Source organism: Cephus cinctus, unplaced genomic scaffold (assembly GCF_000341935.2).
Source record: "Cephus cinctus unplaced genomic scaffold, Ccin1 Ccin1_scaffold0564, whole genome shotgun sequence".
Classification (NCBI taxonomy): Eukaryota; Metazoa; Arthropoda; class Insecta; order Hymenoptera; family Cephidae; genus Cephus; species Cephus cinctus.
In genome coordinates this window covers 712,430-729,357 of record NW_014333216.1, presented here as the reverse complement: position 1 = coordinate 729,357, position 16,928 = coordinate 712,430, and the positions used below count along the sequence as shown (strand labels likewise).

General features: G+C 36.2%; 2 protein-coding genes across 9 annotated transcripts in view; one reads left to right on the top strand and one right to left on the bottom strand.

Moving 5' to 3' along the window:
* The window catches only part of LOC107268539 (spondin-1), a 15,768-nt gene extending 9,072 nt beyond the window's left edge, over nucleotides 1-6,696 (top strand). Inside the window, exons 3-18 of one of the 6 annotated variants that reach the window (XM_025085757.1) lie at nucleotides 534-771; nucleotides 855-1,041; nucleotides 1,134-1,298; nucleotides 1,483-1,606; nucleotides 1,701-1,831; nucleotides 2,234-2,423; nucleotides 2,575-2,737; nucleotides 2,815-3,244; nucleotides 3,650-3,878; nucleotides 3,966-4,136; nucleotides 4,275-4,397; nucleotides 4,535-4,710; nucleotides 4,789-4,867; nucleotides 4,948-5,013; nucleotides 5,097-5,367; nucleotides 6,276-6,696. In XM_025085757.1, coding sequence (XP_024941525.1) covers nucleotides 534-771; nucleotides 855-1,041; nucleotides 1,134-1,298; nucleotides 1,483-1,606; nucleotides 1,701-1,831; nucleotides 2,234-2,423; nucleotides 2,575-2,737; nucleotides 2,815-3,244; nucleotides 3,650-3,878; nucleotides 3,966-4,136; nucleotides 4,275-4,397; nucleotides 4,535-4,710; nucleotides 4,789-4,867; nucleotides 4,948-5,013; nucleotides 5,097-5,344 — 2,720 coding nt within the window. In that variant the 3' untranslated portion in view covers nucleotides 5,345-5,367; nucleotides 6,276-6,696. Of the gene's footprint in view, nucleotides 1-533; nucleotides 772-854; nucleotides 1,042-1,133; nucleotides 1,299-1,482; nucleotides 1,607-1,700; nucleotides 1,832-2,233; nucleotides 2,424-2,574; nucleotides 2,738-2,814; nucleotides 3,245-3,649; nucleotides 3,879-3,965; nucleotides 4,137-4,274; nucleotides 4,398-4,534; nucleotides 4,711-4,788; nucleotides 4,868-4,947; nucleotides 5,014-5,061; nucleotides 6,020-6,275 lie in introns of those variants that run through there. The other 5 variants (XM_015741413.2, XM_015741409.2, XM_025085758.1 and 2 more) reach the window with 5 other exon arrangements.
* A 1,677-nt stretch (nucleotides 6,697-8,373) lies between these two features.
* LOC107268541 lies at nucleotides 8,374-16,908 on the bottom strand. Of its 3 annotated transcripts, none has more exons than XM_015741417.2 (11): nucleotides 16,234-16,908; nucleotides 15,836-15,896; nucleotides 15,431-15,702; nucleotides 15,117-15,318; nucleotides 14,733-14,744; nucleotides 13,967-14,129; nucleotides 13,801-13,878; nucleotides 13,531-13,688; nucleotides 13,323-13,445; nucleotides 11,418-11,562; nucleotides 8,374-11,335 (listed from the first exon to the last, which is right to left on the bottom strand). In XM_015741417.2, the coding sequence occupies exons 1-11, from the start codon at nucleotides 16,341-16,343 to the stop codon at nucleotides 10,962-10,964; spliced, it is 1,698 nt and encodes a 565-aa protein (XP_015596903.1). In that variant the 5' UTR covers nucleotides 16,344-16,908; the 3' UTR covers nucleotides 8,374-10,961. The 3 variants fall into 3 exon arrangements, 2 of the variants coding, with proteins under 2 accessions (XP_015596903.1, XP_015596904.1); XR_001537857.2 differs by having other exon boundaries at nucleotides 11,197-11,335; nucleotides 11,418-11,582; nucleotides 16,234-16,894; XM_015741418.2 differs by lacking the exon at nucleotides 14,733-14,744 and having other exon boundaries at nucleotides 16,234-16,902.
* Between the last annotated feature and the right edge of the window lie 20 nt (nucleotides 16,909-16,928).

The window sequence follows — 16,928 nt, the reverse complement described above, 5'->3', positions numbered from 1 at the left end:
AAGTAACAGGGTTGTCAAATTCATGAAATATTTTATAAAATCATTTTTCGCGTGGAATTGTATAATATTTTACTGTTTAATATTTATATTTTTTTTTACTTCATTTATATAATTTTTATTTGGTCTCTGTTCCATTTTGGCTGAAAACAGTTTGACCCTATTGAACGGTCACAACCTACATACATATGCAACGGGTTGAGGGAGGTGATTTGTGTGAAAAGGGAATGAAACAAAAAAAAAATAGAATAAAAAACAAACAAATCGAGCGCAGAAGATATGCGTCAGTCTCGTGCGATTAATCAGAGCAATTTGATATCGGGGTGGCTTTAATATCTATTATTTATAGGACATCCGTGAACGGTGCGTTTGGCAGTAAAATTTGAATTTTGTTTTTTTCTTTACCACCCCTCTGTGGGCTTGACGTCGAAAAATACGAGGGTACACTTTTTTTTTCTGAATCTACGCCAATCAGTATTTGTGAAATGAGTTGTGACGATGAGAAAAATTGTAATGATATTTTTAAAAATTTTCAGTGATACTGAAGAGCGAAGTGTTCAATTTCGTATACTCAAAATACACGAAATTTTTATTGGTAGCCGAAAACGCTGACGAGACCCTGGAGAGTGGTTTCTTTGATCTCGAGAATCAGTTGTTGGCACAGTTTTCGGAAAAGTGTCCACACGCTGTTATGGAAACGTCTATGATACCTAAGGAGGAAGTCGCGTTGGAGTGGGTCAGTCCTCCCAAGGGAAACGGGTGTATTTATATGAGGTAAGAGAAAATTTGTTTGAAAAAGAAAATTGAAAAATCGTTTTTCCAAAATCAAATTTTTTTCTTTAATTCCATTTTCATAGAGCTACAGTTATGGAAATGCCCAGTGTCTGGTACATGGATGACGAGGGACTAACGATGAAGGTGTGTCAGGATTCAAAAGCGGACGCTGATGAACAGGGTCCAGTACTTCAGGAGTGTTGCGCCTGCGACGAAGCCAAATACGAAGTCACGTTCGAAGGTCTCTGGTCGAGGAACACACATCCAAAGGTATGATTTAATGAAAATTTAATGATCATTCTCCTATAATGCACCTGAAATAGCATTTTCGTTTTTATTAAAAATTATCCGTGTCTTTTAAGGATTTTCCAAGTAAGGGATGGACAACACGATTTTCCGACGTTATAGGTGCCTCCCACACAGTCGACTACACATTTTGGACGTATTATGGAATTGCGAGCGAGGGATTACGTCAGGTTGCTGAAATCGGCTCGACACGAAAATTGGAATCTGAACTGAAGAGTCAAGTGAGTCATTCTTACGCAATTGGTATAGCTAATCGATAACCTCTAATATATAAATTTTTAGTTGATTTAAAGCTAACCGACAATTTTTTATAATCGTATTTCTGGCTCCAACACGGTCAAATGGCCGCTGGATGGTACGGTTAGTGTTAAGAATATCGATAAATCGTTATTGATTTATTTTCAGAGCGATCACATCAGAACCATAATAAAAGCACGTGGCATAAGTTACCCTAATGTCACCGGTAAAACTTTTGCGGTTTTTCGGGTAGACCGGAAACATCATCTGATGTCTCTGGTTTCGATGATCAGTAAGAAAAGAATAATAATAACTATACCTTAAATTTCCTTTTACTCTTTTACGTCTATCGACTGTATTAATCTTGTGATATTAATTTTCAACAGGTCCATCACCCGATTGGATAGTTGGCGTTTCAGGATTGGAACTTTGTTTGGCAAACTGTTCCTGGATTCAACACAAAGAGCTTAATTTGTACCCGTACGATGCGGGTACCGATGACGGAATCACATACATGGTGAGGTGACAGCATTATAGATACATATCTATGGAAAGCTTCTAGAGCGAGGAAACACGCTTAGAGAAAATATTAAAAGGGATAATTTGGCAGAGTGGTTAAAGAAAAATATCGATAATAAAAAGGGAGGAGAGAAAAAGAAATAAAACGAATAAAATTCTTTCATGATTTTCATAGCAAATACGGTCTATGAGACATCAAAGGTTCTTTTCAAGGAACTTTTTTTTTCCTTTTTTTCCCTCTTTCTCTGTATGTCCTGCCCGGCTGTACCAGTATCTTTTTTCGTGATTTCTACGTATTAGTACAGCACGGTGAACTCGGCATGATTACTTGAATGGTACTTAATGACGAAATCCTGAAAAATTGACAGGTCATTTATTTACCTTTTTTTTTTAAATTTAGTCACCTGACTCTCCCACGGATCCTCCAGAACCAATTCGCAAGATAACTTCGAGCTTCCCAAACGACACTCGCTCGCCGTTTTACGATCCCAGCGGGGCAGAAATGAAACCGATTGCCAAACTTTACCTGAATCGTCAGCGACTCTACGAGAAGACCTGCGACGAAGTGCCAAGTGATGGTGGCGTTCCAGGTACTAAGCAACGTCCAGGAAACCCTCACAGGGCCTGGAGCTAGTACAGTTTTCTATGTTGTTGCTGACTTCGTTTTTTTGTCACTTTCAATTGATTATTTATGTCACTGAACATCCTACGTTCATTAAAATTTCACATTTCCCTTCACAGAGGGCTGTCAGGTCACGTCCTGGGGACCTTGGGGTGCTTGTTCAGCAAGTTGTGGAAAAGGCGTGAAATTGCGACAAAGACAATATTGTGTCGAGATTGACCAAGTATCCAGCAAATGTAACATGAAGTTGACGGATCGTCGTGTCTGTCACAAGCAACCCTGGTATTTTGTTTATTATTACTCAAATTTGTAGAGAAAAAGAAGGAAATTATTTTTTATTTCGCTCTTCTCTCTATCAGCGAACATAACAGATACTACGGAGGCACAAGTACAGGAATTTTGAAATCTGATATGTGTGCTCTGACCGAATGGTCCGAGTTGAGCCCGTGCACGACCACCTGCGGCAAAGGAACCCAAACACGTTCTCGAAATTTTCGCCACAAGCAACATCGGAAGAAATGTATGGCGGAGCCAAACAGCCCGGAACTCCAGCAAACTTTTCAGTGCGACAATCCAAAATGCACTGATACGGATTCCGAGGAGGTAAGGGAAACAGATGATACGACGGAAGGAACTGAGGAAAACGAGGATGAGGATGAGGATGCGGGTGAGAATGCGGATGAGGAAGCTAGCAATTACCAGGATTACGAGGAACATAACGGGAAAGTATATCGTGCTGCGAAGCTAACTCGGGATGCTGAGGTCGAGAATATCGAGGAATGGCAGCAGGTACAATTTTTTCGCGTCAAGACACTTTGACCATATATTTTTTAATTGTTTCACTCGTTACTGGAAAAAGTTCAAGTTTTCATAATCAAATTCATCGACGGTCACACAAGCATTGCTTTTTTTTTTTATTGATCGCCAACGTCATTTTGACAAATTAACTATGCATAATCGAATCATATGCATGTGAATTTGGATCGACAGTGGGAACCTGCTCCATTTCTCGCCAAAAAAACGTTTAAAATAACCATCCATGACATTCTCACGTAAGTCACTCCAACGTTATCGTCAATGACTGCAATTTTTGTCTCATCTAAAAAGAAACAAAGGATGGACCTAAGGACTAATGATTTAATCAATGGATATTCGAGTTTTGGTGTTTATGAAAAGTTTTTAACATTATTACAGAAGTGTCCAAGCTCTAAGTTTACCGAATGGTCATTGTGGTCACCGTGTAGCACAAGCTGTGGTCCTGGCAAGAAAATAAGGTCACGACGTCCGCTTTCAGAGTTCAAGAACTGGAGCTCGCCATACAATGAAAATGACGAGTTTGCGTATCGCCATGATTGCAAAATCGAGGAAGCGTTGTGTACACCACCTATAACTAGTTGTGATTTTACGAACGAGGAGGCTGAACGTAAGAGAGAATAACCTTTGACTTGTAGCGGTTATTGTCATTATATTATGAATGAGGAAATGAGAAAATTCTTTTTTTTTTTTTTAGAAATTTGTAGCGAACCTATGGACAAGGGTGACTGTGATGGTCGCGTGTTGCGATTTTATTTTGACAAGCCTTCCATTACTTGTAAAACATTTCACTATACTTCGTGTGGCGGAAATCGAAACAACTTTGCCACGGTGGAGGACTGCAATCGTACCTGTATTAATTATCAAAGTAAATAATTTGATTATGTGCATGGATATCGATTAGTGTTAACAATAATTTTGATAAGCTTAACTACTTTGTTCGATTTGCATGTAATGGCTACTAATGGTACTAACTTTACTAACAATGACTGCGATACTAACACAGGAGACCTGAGAGCGAATCTTTCGGCTATTATGAAGAATTTCAAAGTTTCCGTGAGCAGTGTTCTGAGTTATCATATACCGGTACAAGAGCAACGGAGTGTAAAAACAAAACGTGAAAAATCTGGTGATTGGTTCACTTAATAATTTTTTATATATATGGAAATCTATTTACTTTGAGTCCAGAGAACTTTTTTTTTAGACTTGTATCGCTCTTTAGTAGAACGATAGTTTTACGTGTTCGTAACGGCCCTTTACTTTTAGGCTCTAAAGAGACTACAGAAAATTTGCTAAACAATGGAATTGAGATCAGTAGTCAAATACTTGATACAGCTGAAGCAAACGATGGAAGGAAAGTCAACTGCAAAGTTTCAGACTGGAGTGAGTGGACGGAATGTCAAGGATGTACTGGATACCGTAATAGAACTCGTGAAATATTGGTACGTTATTTTTATGATAAAGAATTCAAAATGAATGATTAAATAAAAGAAAAACATTTAATACGTATATAATGACAGGTGAAGAATCAGAATGGCGGTAAGAGGTGTCCGAAGAAACTGATCCAGAAAAACAAATGTCGCAACCTACAGCAATGTGGTAATTTCAAATTTGAAAATATATATCGAGCAATACATTAAAAATAGCCAATAACTTTAAAATACTTTTCATAAAATAAGCGTACCTGGATTTCGTGAAATGCAGAAATTACAGGAATCATAAATCCCTACCCAAATATCCCGAAGGTAATTGAACTCGTATGTCTAAATCCGTTACGAATTCACTGTGCGTAGGTATGAAAACATCAGTCGTTCCGTTTGAATTTTAGAATCTGTCGATTGCGTAATGACGTCATGGTCCAACTGGTCGCGCTGTGCTGCCACCTGTGGAGAATCCGTGCAATATCGTTGCAGAAGGATTAAAATCTTCCCCAGGGGTCCGTACGGCAAGTTATGCCCACACGTCGTTGAATCTCAGCAATGCCATTTACCACCTTGTCCTTTGTATTATCACTCGTCCAACGATGCATTACGTAACACGACGTACGATAATGCTATCTATCCGGAGCAACGGTAGAACTATCTATTTAATTTATTAAAGTAAGTTTAATCGCATAACTTGTCTACAAAGTACGTTACGAGAACAGCTGTGTATTGTTAATTGATAATTGATGCTTATCAATTGTGACAAAATGGTGGTCAGAGTATTGATAGGCTTTAATTAAAAGTTTCATCGTCAACATTGCATGGGCAGAGTTTTCAGTAGGTTTCGCGTTTTCACGATCAATTACACAGATAATAATCAAAGGTTATACGTAAAAGATCAAAGATTACGAGACATAAAAATTATTATCGTACTATTCTTAGCGGTTTAACATGTAGATATAGTACTGCAGGACTATATCAAAACTATAATTAGTTAGACGAGATTTTAAGGAACTTTCCAATGAACTTATCGTTCTTTTCACTTTATGAATAGAAATAATCTTGACGAGTTTCTTAGTTTCATTTCGCGTCTTACAGATGGAGGCACTAATTTTGTTAATGAAGTGATTATGGCGTTTGACGTAATTTCACTATTCGAACTGATTTTTTCTTATTTACTAGAGGCCCACTGTACAGACTTAAAAGTTCATGAATGACGTAAGAATTATTTTTTATTTATCGGTTTCAAATCCTAAACTTGTAGATTAAATTAACGACACAGTACGTTAGGAAATTTTTAAATAAAAAATTGTCCTCTTCTACCATCCTCGTAAGAAAATGTCATTTCGTTGACCCTTGACACTTCAGTACTCGTGTGGGTAGAGACAATCCTATGTGCCAGTGGGGAGGTCGTGCGGGGTAGTCCGTTGGCTGTGGGTAAAGTCCTATTTGTGCTTGTGCTTTGGGGTTGGCTTCACTTGGGGTAGACGCGGGTGCTATTGAGCATGCGGGTTGCGTTTAGCTCGGCTATGACGGGATTCGCATTGTCGACGGTGGCGATGATCACAAAATCCTATTTCCAGACTCGCCGCTACGATTTAGCGCCATGGTTTTGGTATCGCCTAAAACCGTAGCGTTGTGCATCTTCCTATTCATCGCTGCTAACTACGATAACTGTGCTATCTACGTTATCGTCGTCGTCATCATCATCTTCATCATCATCAGGAAGATCATTTAATGATAAAAATGAAAATAATTAAATTATTTTTTTAATCATTTGCAAAATGATTGTTCGCCCACTAAGATGTATGTGTAGATAAGTCTTTTATTTTCATATACAATATTGTTCCGTTTTTCTCCTTTCGTCAATTCTCATAATTTTTTAAATACATCGAAATATACAAATTCCTCGACAAATCAGCATCTCGACAGAGGGACTCCTTTATATTTACTTTTTTCTCCCAATTTCTCTTCTCCTTCGTTCTCTTGACTTTACCACAGACGATAATAAAAAGTAGTGCAAATCCAGATTTATTTCTATTTTCCTAAACTCTTTGTCATAGTCCTCGTGATGCTTATTCATTTACAATTATTTTCAAAGTTTTTAAAATTTTTTAAATCATACCTACACTCCTTGCTCACCTACACATATGCGCTCGCCACTAATCTGTACGTCCGTATACATGTATATACCGCATGTATTAATACATTATTATACAATTGAAGTATAAAATAAAAACGTATATAAACCTTATGCTTAATGTTAAAAAATAAGAGATCTAGTATGGACAAGATGAAATACTGAAAGTGTATAAGCCAGGCTCGCTCGAAGCATCAGCTCTCTTCCATTTTTTTCCATAGTTTTTATTATTCCTCCTGCTACCGACAGATGGCACTGATCCACGAATCCAATAGCCACCGACATTCCGAAAGACTGGTGCTTCCCTTTGTTTTAGTTTATTGGAATTTTCGTTATATTAAACGCTTTTCAAAAAATCGACATGTCTTCCCCACCACTGCACTAAGTTTACGTTCCTAGCAAGGAAATATTCGTGATCCTTAAATTTGTCAATTTTTATCGAAATGACAGATCACATTTTTCTCCGTTATCTATACTCCGACCAAATACTTGTCCTTGGTGTACAATACATCTTACGTTAGAATTAAAATCCCTACGAAGCGCAATAAATTTCGCATTCTATTTATTCTTCGTGTTTAGTCTTCGGTCTTCATGCGCATTACTCGATACGGCGATTTCATTGTACAACAGCATTTTTCACGATACACTACAGGCTTTTCTCGTTTACTCTACAGCCATCTTACAGTAGACATCCTCAACAGTACACAACGCGTTTTTCTGTTTCAATACACTCATTATATACGGTACATATTCCAATCAGTACAAAATATACCATACAGTCGACACAACACTTTCCCCAGTATACAGCACGTTTCACAGATACACGCTCGTGGAACATTAAAGTTACCTTGGTGTTTATCCGTCTTTTTTTTCCTCCCAACGAATAGTACAACATTGATAAATCGAACTTATGCTACGGAATTTGGCTCGATTGTTCCACGGATACAGATCGCTTCGCAAGTAAAATAGTCTTGATGCATGTATTATTTATATTTTTTTTTCACAAAAAGGCAGTCGCGAGCTTTTGAAGATTTTATGCAATCGATGCATGGTTTGTCGTCACAGCAAAATTGCTTGTGTGCAGAATGATTTATTCCGAAAAAAATGTATGTATGTACGCTTTACGGGACACCAAAAATCGATGATCTTGATAGGATTTGAATTATTTTGGTTTTTGGATAGGGCGCAGTAGTGACAAAAAAAACAAAGGATACAGTATGTATACTATTTAAACAGTATATGTATAAATTTTCTTGGACATAAGGAAGAACACAATGCATTTCTTTTTCCTTTGGAATACTGTATAAAAGGAACGATTTATATGATTTTTCGATTTTTTTTTTCCTTCACCCTCATCCTTCTCGTCAATCAAAAATTCGTACACGTAATACTTAGTGCACGAACATATTATTTTAGAGTACAGTTAAAAATAAAAAGATACAAAATCTTTGTATATAATACTGTATAAAGGGAAAAATGTTAATGGCATTTGCTGTTAGTTTCCTTTTTTTTTTGGTAAAAAAAATTATACGCTCTACGTATACTAGAAATTACGCAAGTTTATTACTGTATACAGTATGCACGCAATTAGTACGGAACTACACCGTCGAGCGTCGTGTGAACCGTATGAAATGTTAATTCAAAAATTCTCAAAATACGAATCTCACGGGCAGCTGCTTTGTTAAAGCGTATACGCGTTTTTTACACTGTATGCAGTAACAATTGTATAACAATAAAAATACGTTTGTATAAACGAATATTGGAAATGAAAGAGTAGAGATAACCAGAAATACGGTGACAAAAATTCAAGCGTACATCTCGTCCATGTATAATTTTTTGGTTTTTCCTTTTTTGTTTTTTTTTTATTCATTTTTCGTGAAACCCATCGACACTTTCATCACGCGCTATCACGAGGACATAATAATTAATGATAATTATACAGTAATTGTAAGGTAAATGCTAGTCTCAGTATAACTGTCGTTTCCCACGTGCAGAGAGCAGAAAGTTATTCAATTTTTTTCCCCTTTTCTTTCACACACGCGCACGACGACCAAATTCTTGCTACTTTGGCATTTATTTTGGACCATTGGTCAAATCTTAAGCTCGTATCCTATAAACTTAACTTTCCAGTTTCTGTTACCGACTACCCCACTCCCACTCATATTACCAGTATAAAAAGAGATAAATAAAGTAAATGACGAAGTTTCTTTTTTTTTTTTAAAAAAAAGAAAATATTGTTGTCATTCTTATGCACGGTAGAATGACTGTTGCGTGTAAAATTGCCGGAATTGTCAATTGACTCATTGTAGTAACACGCCAAAGTATTGTTTAAAAAAAATACAGTCGAAAAGACAGAAAAACGTGTCGGAGGGATAAAAATTCGTCAGTCCATTTTTTTCCGATTAATTATTTTTAAGTTTGTACTACGATCGGTCGGTAACTAATTATTATCGGCTAATTAAATATACATTTTCAAATCTCAAGAATGTGATCGATACCGATTCTCTATAGGAATATTTAATGGCGAGTGGTAATTCGAGCTTTTTTCATGTTTTTTTCGATATGTGTAAATTATCCATGAAAAAAACCATTGTCATAATAAACAATAATTTTGTTAATAAGAACAAAACTAATTAACAGCTATCAAGGCAGCATACTTGTAGCATTTCATTTTTTGTTTAAAACAAAAAACGAATGGATAAATCATAAGTGATAAATTACTTTAAATTCCGTTTTTTTTTTGTATATGACGTTCTAGGAGCTAACGAATGCAAGTAAGAAATTATACTGGGTCCTTGTCGCGTACAGAAAAGACTGTTTCTTATGAAAAATAAAATAGAGTTAAGATAAAAATCAAGAGTCAACTTGAATAAAGTAATTAATGTCTACGATTCGAATAGGGCAATAACGGTGCTTTTAACAAATATAAAATATAAATAAATATTCTTTGGTGCTAGCAAAAATAGCCGCTTATTAAATATAATATCTCATGATTTGTCGCAACGCTGTCCAGTATTGAAAACAAAGTAATAAGCTGCCTCTTATGCATTCTCTAGAGGCGAGACAAATGAAATTGTGATTAATGTATAATGTTACAGTATAGTTCTTATATGATGTATATGCTACGTATTGGTGCAAAATATAGACACTGAAATGGTCTATTCCGTATTAATGGTATATAATAAAAATGTTGCTGTTACTCGATAGATTAATTGCAATTTAGTGTTATTAGTTATTTAGTTAAAAAGCGAGTCGCGAGAAAGAAAACAATAACAAAGATTTGTCAAAAATAAGTATCACTGTTTAAGAAGCAATGACATAATGTTTTGCTCCTGTCGAATCGTAGAGTGAATGATAAACATTGTTCGTTAAATAAAATAGCCTTATTGAACAAAAATAAAAAAAACAGAACAAAAATATATGTAATAAATATAATTAAACGATAGTCGGTGGTGAAGCTTCCTTTTTCTGTGGCAACTACAATAAGTTAATGTATACTAATTTAAATAGCTGTTTTTACTATAAAAATCAGAGAGCTGATATACTGTCTCGTTTGGCAAAAATATAATAAAAAATAAAAAAAGAGAGAATATTCAAAAGCAAGAAATATAATCAAAGACAAAAGCCCGTATTCAGAACTCGCTTTTAAATTTTTTCTTAGTGACTCTCAACTACAAGCGACTCTGTTAGTGACTTTAAGAGCGAGTTGTGAATACGGGCTAAAGTCTTCACAACGTATAATAATTCTCCGCTTAAATTGGAGAAGGTAGAAAGAAGATAAAAACGATTCCATGCAGTCAATAAAAATTCCGGATTCGTTTTTCCATCCCCTTCCTTCTCTAAATGCTTCTGGAATGCTGGTTCATGATTCTGATTGGTAGACTCCTTAAAAGAGACTACGTAAGTTCGTCCTGATTGGCGCAAATCCCTCAACGCTATGTTGACACTTTGGTGTTAAAATAAATGTAGTCTCTACAGGCCTAATGCCTGAAAATTGCAAATATCTCGAAATTGAACTTGAATCACTGTCTCGTGCGATTGCGTGGAGTGTTTAAGAGCCAACAAAGAGAAATATTCTTAAAAAACTAAAAGCGCCAGTGTCTTAAATATCAATTTCGAGGCAAATTTCCTAAATTCTTGGCTTGTATGTCAATGTGACATGAAACGTTTGTACATCCATTTCGGTGCAATCTTGCGGCCCAATAGGAGTCTCCGAATTATGATGAATCGCGACGTCCTTACCCTTTGAAGCGTCGATGTCAGCGTGTAAATCCTCGCTGTTCTTCGACATTCTTTCCATTGGTTGTTCCACCGATACTCTCACAGCCTTGGCCTTAACCGTTTCCAATGATCTCGATTTACTCGTATCAGACGCTCGCGCCTTGGCGCCATTTTCTTTGTTTCTGCGTGAAGAACTACGATGCAACCTGGATTTCTCACGCGACGACGTTCTTCGCAGACTGGAACGCTTTACGGAATCCGCACTTGCACTCAATCCAGTAGCTGTAAATAATACAAAAGCATATAAAGCTTTGCCCTATTGTTAACATATTTGACTAATAATTAATATCGAGGTGTAACTTACCTATATTCCCAGACGACGATTTATTCGAACCACGTAATATGTGCATTGCCGTTGGATCACTGTCGGTAGTCGCTAATCTTTCACCAACTGGAGTAAGGAACCACTCGGACCTGGTGCGCATCCTTGCTGTTTGGCGCTCGTGTACCTATTGGCAGAAAATAAAATCTAACCGTTTAAAGTAGTATGATAGCTCATTGTCATGAAAGGTAGAAAAAGATACATACCGTAGTGATTTTAAAAAAGTATAACAATGCGAGTGTCTTTGGTTATTACAATTCTTTTCTTCTCCCCCTTTATAATAAATTTCGTACCCTCAACCTTGTTGTCGTTTGTCAGACTCCAAAATAATTTAATCGGTTTGTAATGTCAATCGAATGAAGGACGTAGGACGTAATGCAATCACTAATTATTTTCAAGAACAATGGACGAAACGTAAATTCGACATGCACCGTGCAAAAGCTAATGATTGTGACATCGAAAAAAAATTGAATTAAAGAAAAGCAAGTGCAAGTAGGGCAGATTGAAAATAACTAGTGTGCATTGCAAAAGCGAGTAAGGAGAATTAATAGGTGAATGCATTGTGCTGAATTAAATTATATTCGGTGTACATGAAAATTCTTACAGACAATAGTAACGCTACCCTAACAAACTAAACAGTCTAGAGCTTACCGACTAACATTAATGACAGTCATGCAGGATTTATTAGACAGCAGCAAAACCTACTTTATGTACAAAATTTACTTAGTTGCTTAAATAAATATTACATATATGTATAGCTCAGATCCATCGCAATTGATGGATCATACGCAGGAATGTTTTTTGGCAACGCAAGAGACAATACATTTGTGCTATCAATTATCAATTGACAATAACTGGAAAATGTCACTGTCAAATTTTCATTGACTGTAAGCAACTTAAATAAGAATGAAACGAAAATAATAACTAACAAGCCAATAACAAACATATTAGTATCGAGAAGTAAAAGTCAGACTTTAAGAAGTGCGTTGCACATTAATTGATCTGTTAATTATTGAACACAATTTACAGAATATGTTTTTTGGTTCGCACACCGATGAGTCTAGCCGCCCATTAATTGATAAATTTGATTATCTCTTTTTCGTGAATTTGCAAATCAGTCAAAAGTGTTGCATTAGTCAACGAATCAGCGCAGATTTTCCTTTTTATTTACAAGAATTAATATTAACAGGGAGCAGCACGAGTGGTGCATTAATTAAAAAGCGAAGCATAAATAAATCTTGTTTAAATATATTGTGATGCAACAAAATCTTAATATGATTCTTTCCTAATCAATTTCATAGTTATCATTGGAATAATTATATTAATAAAACAGAAAACGCACTAAGGACATTAATGTTATTAATGTTAACGTTAAAATTATATTAATTGACGATAAACAGACTAACGATCTATAGGAGGTGCGAGACGATTACAAAAAAAAAATAGAAAAGCACATTAAATCTTTGGCAATTAGAATTCTCGAGCTATGAAAATCGAGACGCGCGATTGGTCTACTTCAGATAGGACAATTATAGGACTCAAAAATTCGGTCAAAAAAAAGTATTATAACAAAAATAGATAGCACAGTCTTCACTATCTTTCCGCTGCAACATGGCCATTTCGAATGTATGCTACATATAATCTACGATAATGTATCTATTATAAATAATGAATTTGATCGTCGCAAGCGTAATGAATGATGGTACAACAGAAAGCAATATTCGATTATATCATCGTACAAAAATATATATATATCCTATTCCAATCATATAGAAACTATATCATTATTTCTCTGCGATCTTCTATTTTCGCATGTAAACAATATCTGCATTTTCTTTAATGCTCAATGTGAACAGGTAAATTTTTTCAAGCTTCGCCGACGCTTACCTGCGGCAGGTAGCTGAGACTCTTGGTACTTTCAGCATAACGATTCACGGCCCGCAATTCGTCTAACGTCATTCCAGCATGACGTGAATGATGGCTGCCATTGCTGGAGGACCGGCTCGAAGCCTAGAATAAGCAAAAGTACAATGACGTAAGAAGATAATTTCTTAAGCTTTCTAAGTACAATCAAAGTAAATAAGACTTAATTTACCTGGAATAAACCGTTTTCCTCCAGACTGACTGATAGTCTTGTGTAACTTTCAAGTAATGTATTCTCAGGTATCATACCGAGAGATGACGTAAGTTCAAGAGATTCTGGCACATGTATCAAAGCAGGTGTTGACTGTGACTCTTCTTGATGGGACATTGCTGTGAAATGGCGGGAAAGAAAAAGAAAAAAGTTGTATAATTTCTTTTGATCTTAGGATGTGTGTACTATTCACTAACACGTGGAAGACATAATGATGTGGTTGTTACTTACATTCTAAATTTAACTTGAGTCCCCATCTTTCACACTCGTACTGCAACCAAGTCTTTTCAGCTTCCAACGATAATTGTCCTGAAGTCATGAAATCAGATATGTTTATATATTATTATGTTGACCAATAATGTTCATTATATCATTGTACCTATTAATAACAACTCACTTGAAACCAGTGTGTCAGGAGGATATCGAAAACTGAAAATCCAGTCTTCCTCAACCTTCAATATCCTTCCAGTGATGCGAGCGTAAAATTCATAGTTCTCACGTCCAAATAAATTTGATACCCCAAAATTGTCTATCATGAATTTCATAACTCGCGTGGCCACCTAACAGATAAAATAAACACAAAAAGAACAACCTTAAAAGTTAGTACAGCTTGAGGGTTCTTTTCAAAAGGACGGTAAATGGTGGCTAAGTAATTTTAATATTTTTTGTTTTTACTCTTTTTATATCAGTCTTATTCATTTTCCAAGTATGTATCAGAAAATTATGGAAGCATGCAGCAATTATATGCATGATGCGTCGATATGAATGGGGTAAGAAATAGGTGGGTAGAGGGTAGAAGATGGAAGAAGGCGATGGGCGTCAATTACTAATCCTGTTAAAATGAATCATGCGGACAAAAAACTGATTCACATTTAATGAATATTAAATCGGGAAGATCTTTTCGTTCAACCATAAAACAATGGTCGATGCATGGGGAGTACATATGCGTATTTATCCTTTTTTGTATATCATCCTGAAAAGTTTACTGACGGCGACATTCCAATGGCAAGACTAACTATGGGCACGTACATGTCTCATACATGGCCGGTGCTGTTTAATCAATTGAGTACAAAGGGGATGCACAGCATAAAATAGAGCAAACGTATAGAGGATGAATAAACACATAACACGATTGTCAGACTGTTAGTTTGTTGTTAACTTACTGAGACCTCCGCCTGGCAGCAAACACAAAACATCATGAAGGAATGATCATACTATTCGTGAACTTTTTCAACGGGATTTAAAGCTTCTTAATATAAGAATAATAGTTTTATTTATTATTGTCCTTTTAAATTGGACACGTTTTAGTCTTATTTTTTTAGTTGGTTCAGGGTGTTGGACTGATATATATACATATATAAACGTACAGAAGGTATCACGATTTTGAGATGTCAAAGATCTAATATATTGCAGATGTCGAACTAAAGATTTTTGCTTTTCAAATTAAAATTTGTTAGACCTTTGACATATCGAATTAGAACAAAATAAAACAGCATTCCTTTCAGAAGGAATTAATTAATCGTTCAATAAGAATGTCGACACTTTACCTTAAATCTGAGAACGTCTTCCATTTTCGCAGTTTTTCCATCGCTCACGCAACTCTGGAAAAAAGATGGAGCAACGGAAACACCTAGTGCCTCGCTGGACATTCCTGTGCGAGCCCTTTCGCTGTTAACTGCTACTACCCTAAATGTGCCGAACAATAAAACCAGCAACCGTTGTGTATATACTGGCAGAGATGTGATTAATCTATAAACAGATAAGTAGTTGATGGGATGATAAGAGAGGCACTAAATATTTGTAAATTTTATAGTGGTCACAATATAATTATACAAAATTAAAAATACATAAATATGCTCACCTATGAATCTGGTCCCTTTGCTGTTCGATACTATCGAGTTGAATAACAGTAAATAATTGTTGTTCCCCCTCGCGGCCGAAAACTCCGCCAGGTATCTTGCGGAGGAATTTCTTCAAGACACTAGCTATCGTGTAAACGCTGAAATTGTCCATATTGACCAGACGACCCGTTTGTAAAAAGTGAATCAATTTCTTCATGTTTCCTTGGTGTCCTGGTGCGCGAAAAACATCTTTTCGTAAAGGTGCTTCCTTGTTTAGCTTCAGGATAAGAACCTGTAAAAACAGATAGCATCAATTTTATTAGATTTGTTAATACAAAAATAAAGTATAGCGAATAATACGACTTGGAAAAAATTTGTTTTAATGGGGACTTATAAATAACTGATTCATAATGTTGATGTTTTACCAATAATGGGCCAGGAATGTCATTCTTGCAGACTTCATCAAGAGGTACTCCAAATTTGACTCTAAACAAAAGAATAGAGAAACATGAGTGTAAAGAATAAAAAATTTAAACATAATTATTATTGAATATAGATTTCTGTGTGATGAACAGAAAATACAAAGATTGGCCCAATGTTACTTTATCATTGATCATAATATAAGATAAACAAATCAATATAATCTATAATTCGATTGACACTCATGCATTCTTATCAATCATAGTACTAATATTACTAATTAAACATTAGTAAGTTATCATGCTTTGGCTGATAGAGTAACAAGATAAAGCTTTAAAATTCTAAATACAAAACAGCACATTGTAAAATTATGACAAAGCTGTTTCTGCTGAGCAATACTGACTTCTCTAGTCTTCTGGGATATGGTGGAACATTTGAAGGGTGGCCGCAGCTGGTGACAACATTGCCCAACGTAGCGGCCCTCCTATGCATTCTCTCTGTCCAGCTACTCATTCTCTGAAATCTTTTCCACAGATAGCTGCTTCTGGATAAAGTCTTCTGGAAGTGATTCCGAAGACTCTATTGTAGTCTACTGAAGTATCAGTCTGACGGTGTAAGGATGATCCTAATGATTGGTCTCGAAGACGCTGCTACCTAGGACGGACTGGCAGCAGCGGTATTTGGAATCTGGTTAATACTAGCATAACCTAAATTTCTTTGGGGCCCAAAATGAGGCTTCAAAACATTCCTTCTATTGAGGTGCGGCCAGGAGGCCGCGGTCTCGCTGGCCCTTCACGTTTTCACAGCACACACGCGCGCTTCCCGCGACGACATTTTTTCCATCCACGGAGGCTGGAACTTTTCCGTGTTAATTGATGTGCGCGCAGAACGCAACGCCAATACGATAACACATGTCAAAGGCGCAAATTAACCACACCTTTTCTTCATCTCACTTCATTGTCGAAAATCAATATGGCCTAGAGAGGACAGTAAAACTCACTACTGGAGGGACCGCAAGCCGCAAGACTGGTTGGCGTATACGATTCTAGTATAAAATAATGATACGTGAAGTTGGTGGTATTCTGTTATACGTTGACA

Coding starts and splice junctions, on each gene's coding strand:
- LOC107268541 (XM_015741417.2), bottom strand. CDS start 16,343: ATGAGTAGCTGGACAGAGAGAATGCATAGGAGGGCCGCTACGTTGGGC. Junction 15,897..16,233: donor TATCCCAGAAGACTAGAGAA/GTCAGTATTGCT, acceptor TCTTTTGTTTAG/AGTCAAATTTGGAGTACCTC. Junction 13,446..13,530: donor AGGAAAACGGTTTATTCCAG/GTAAATTAAGTC, acceptor TGCTTATTCTAG/GCTTCGAGCCGGTCCTCCAG.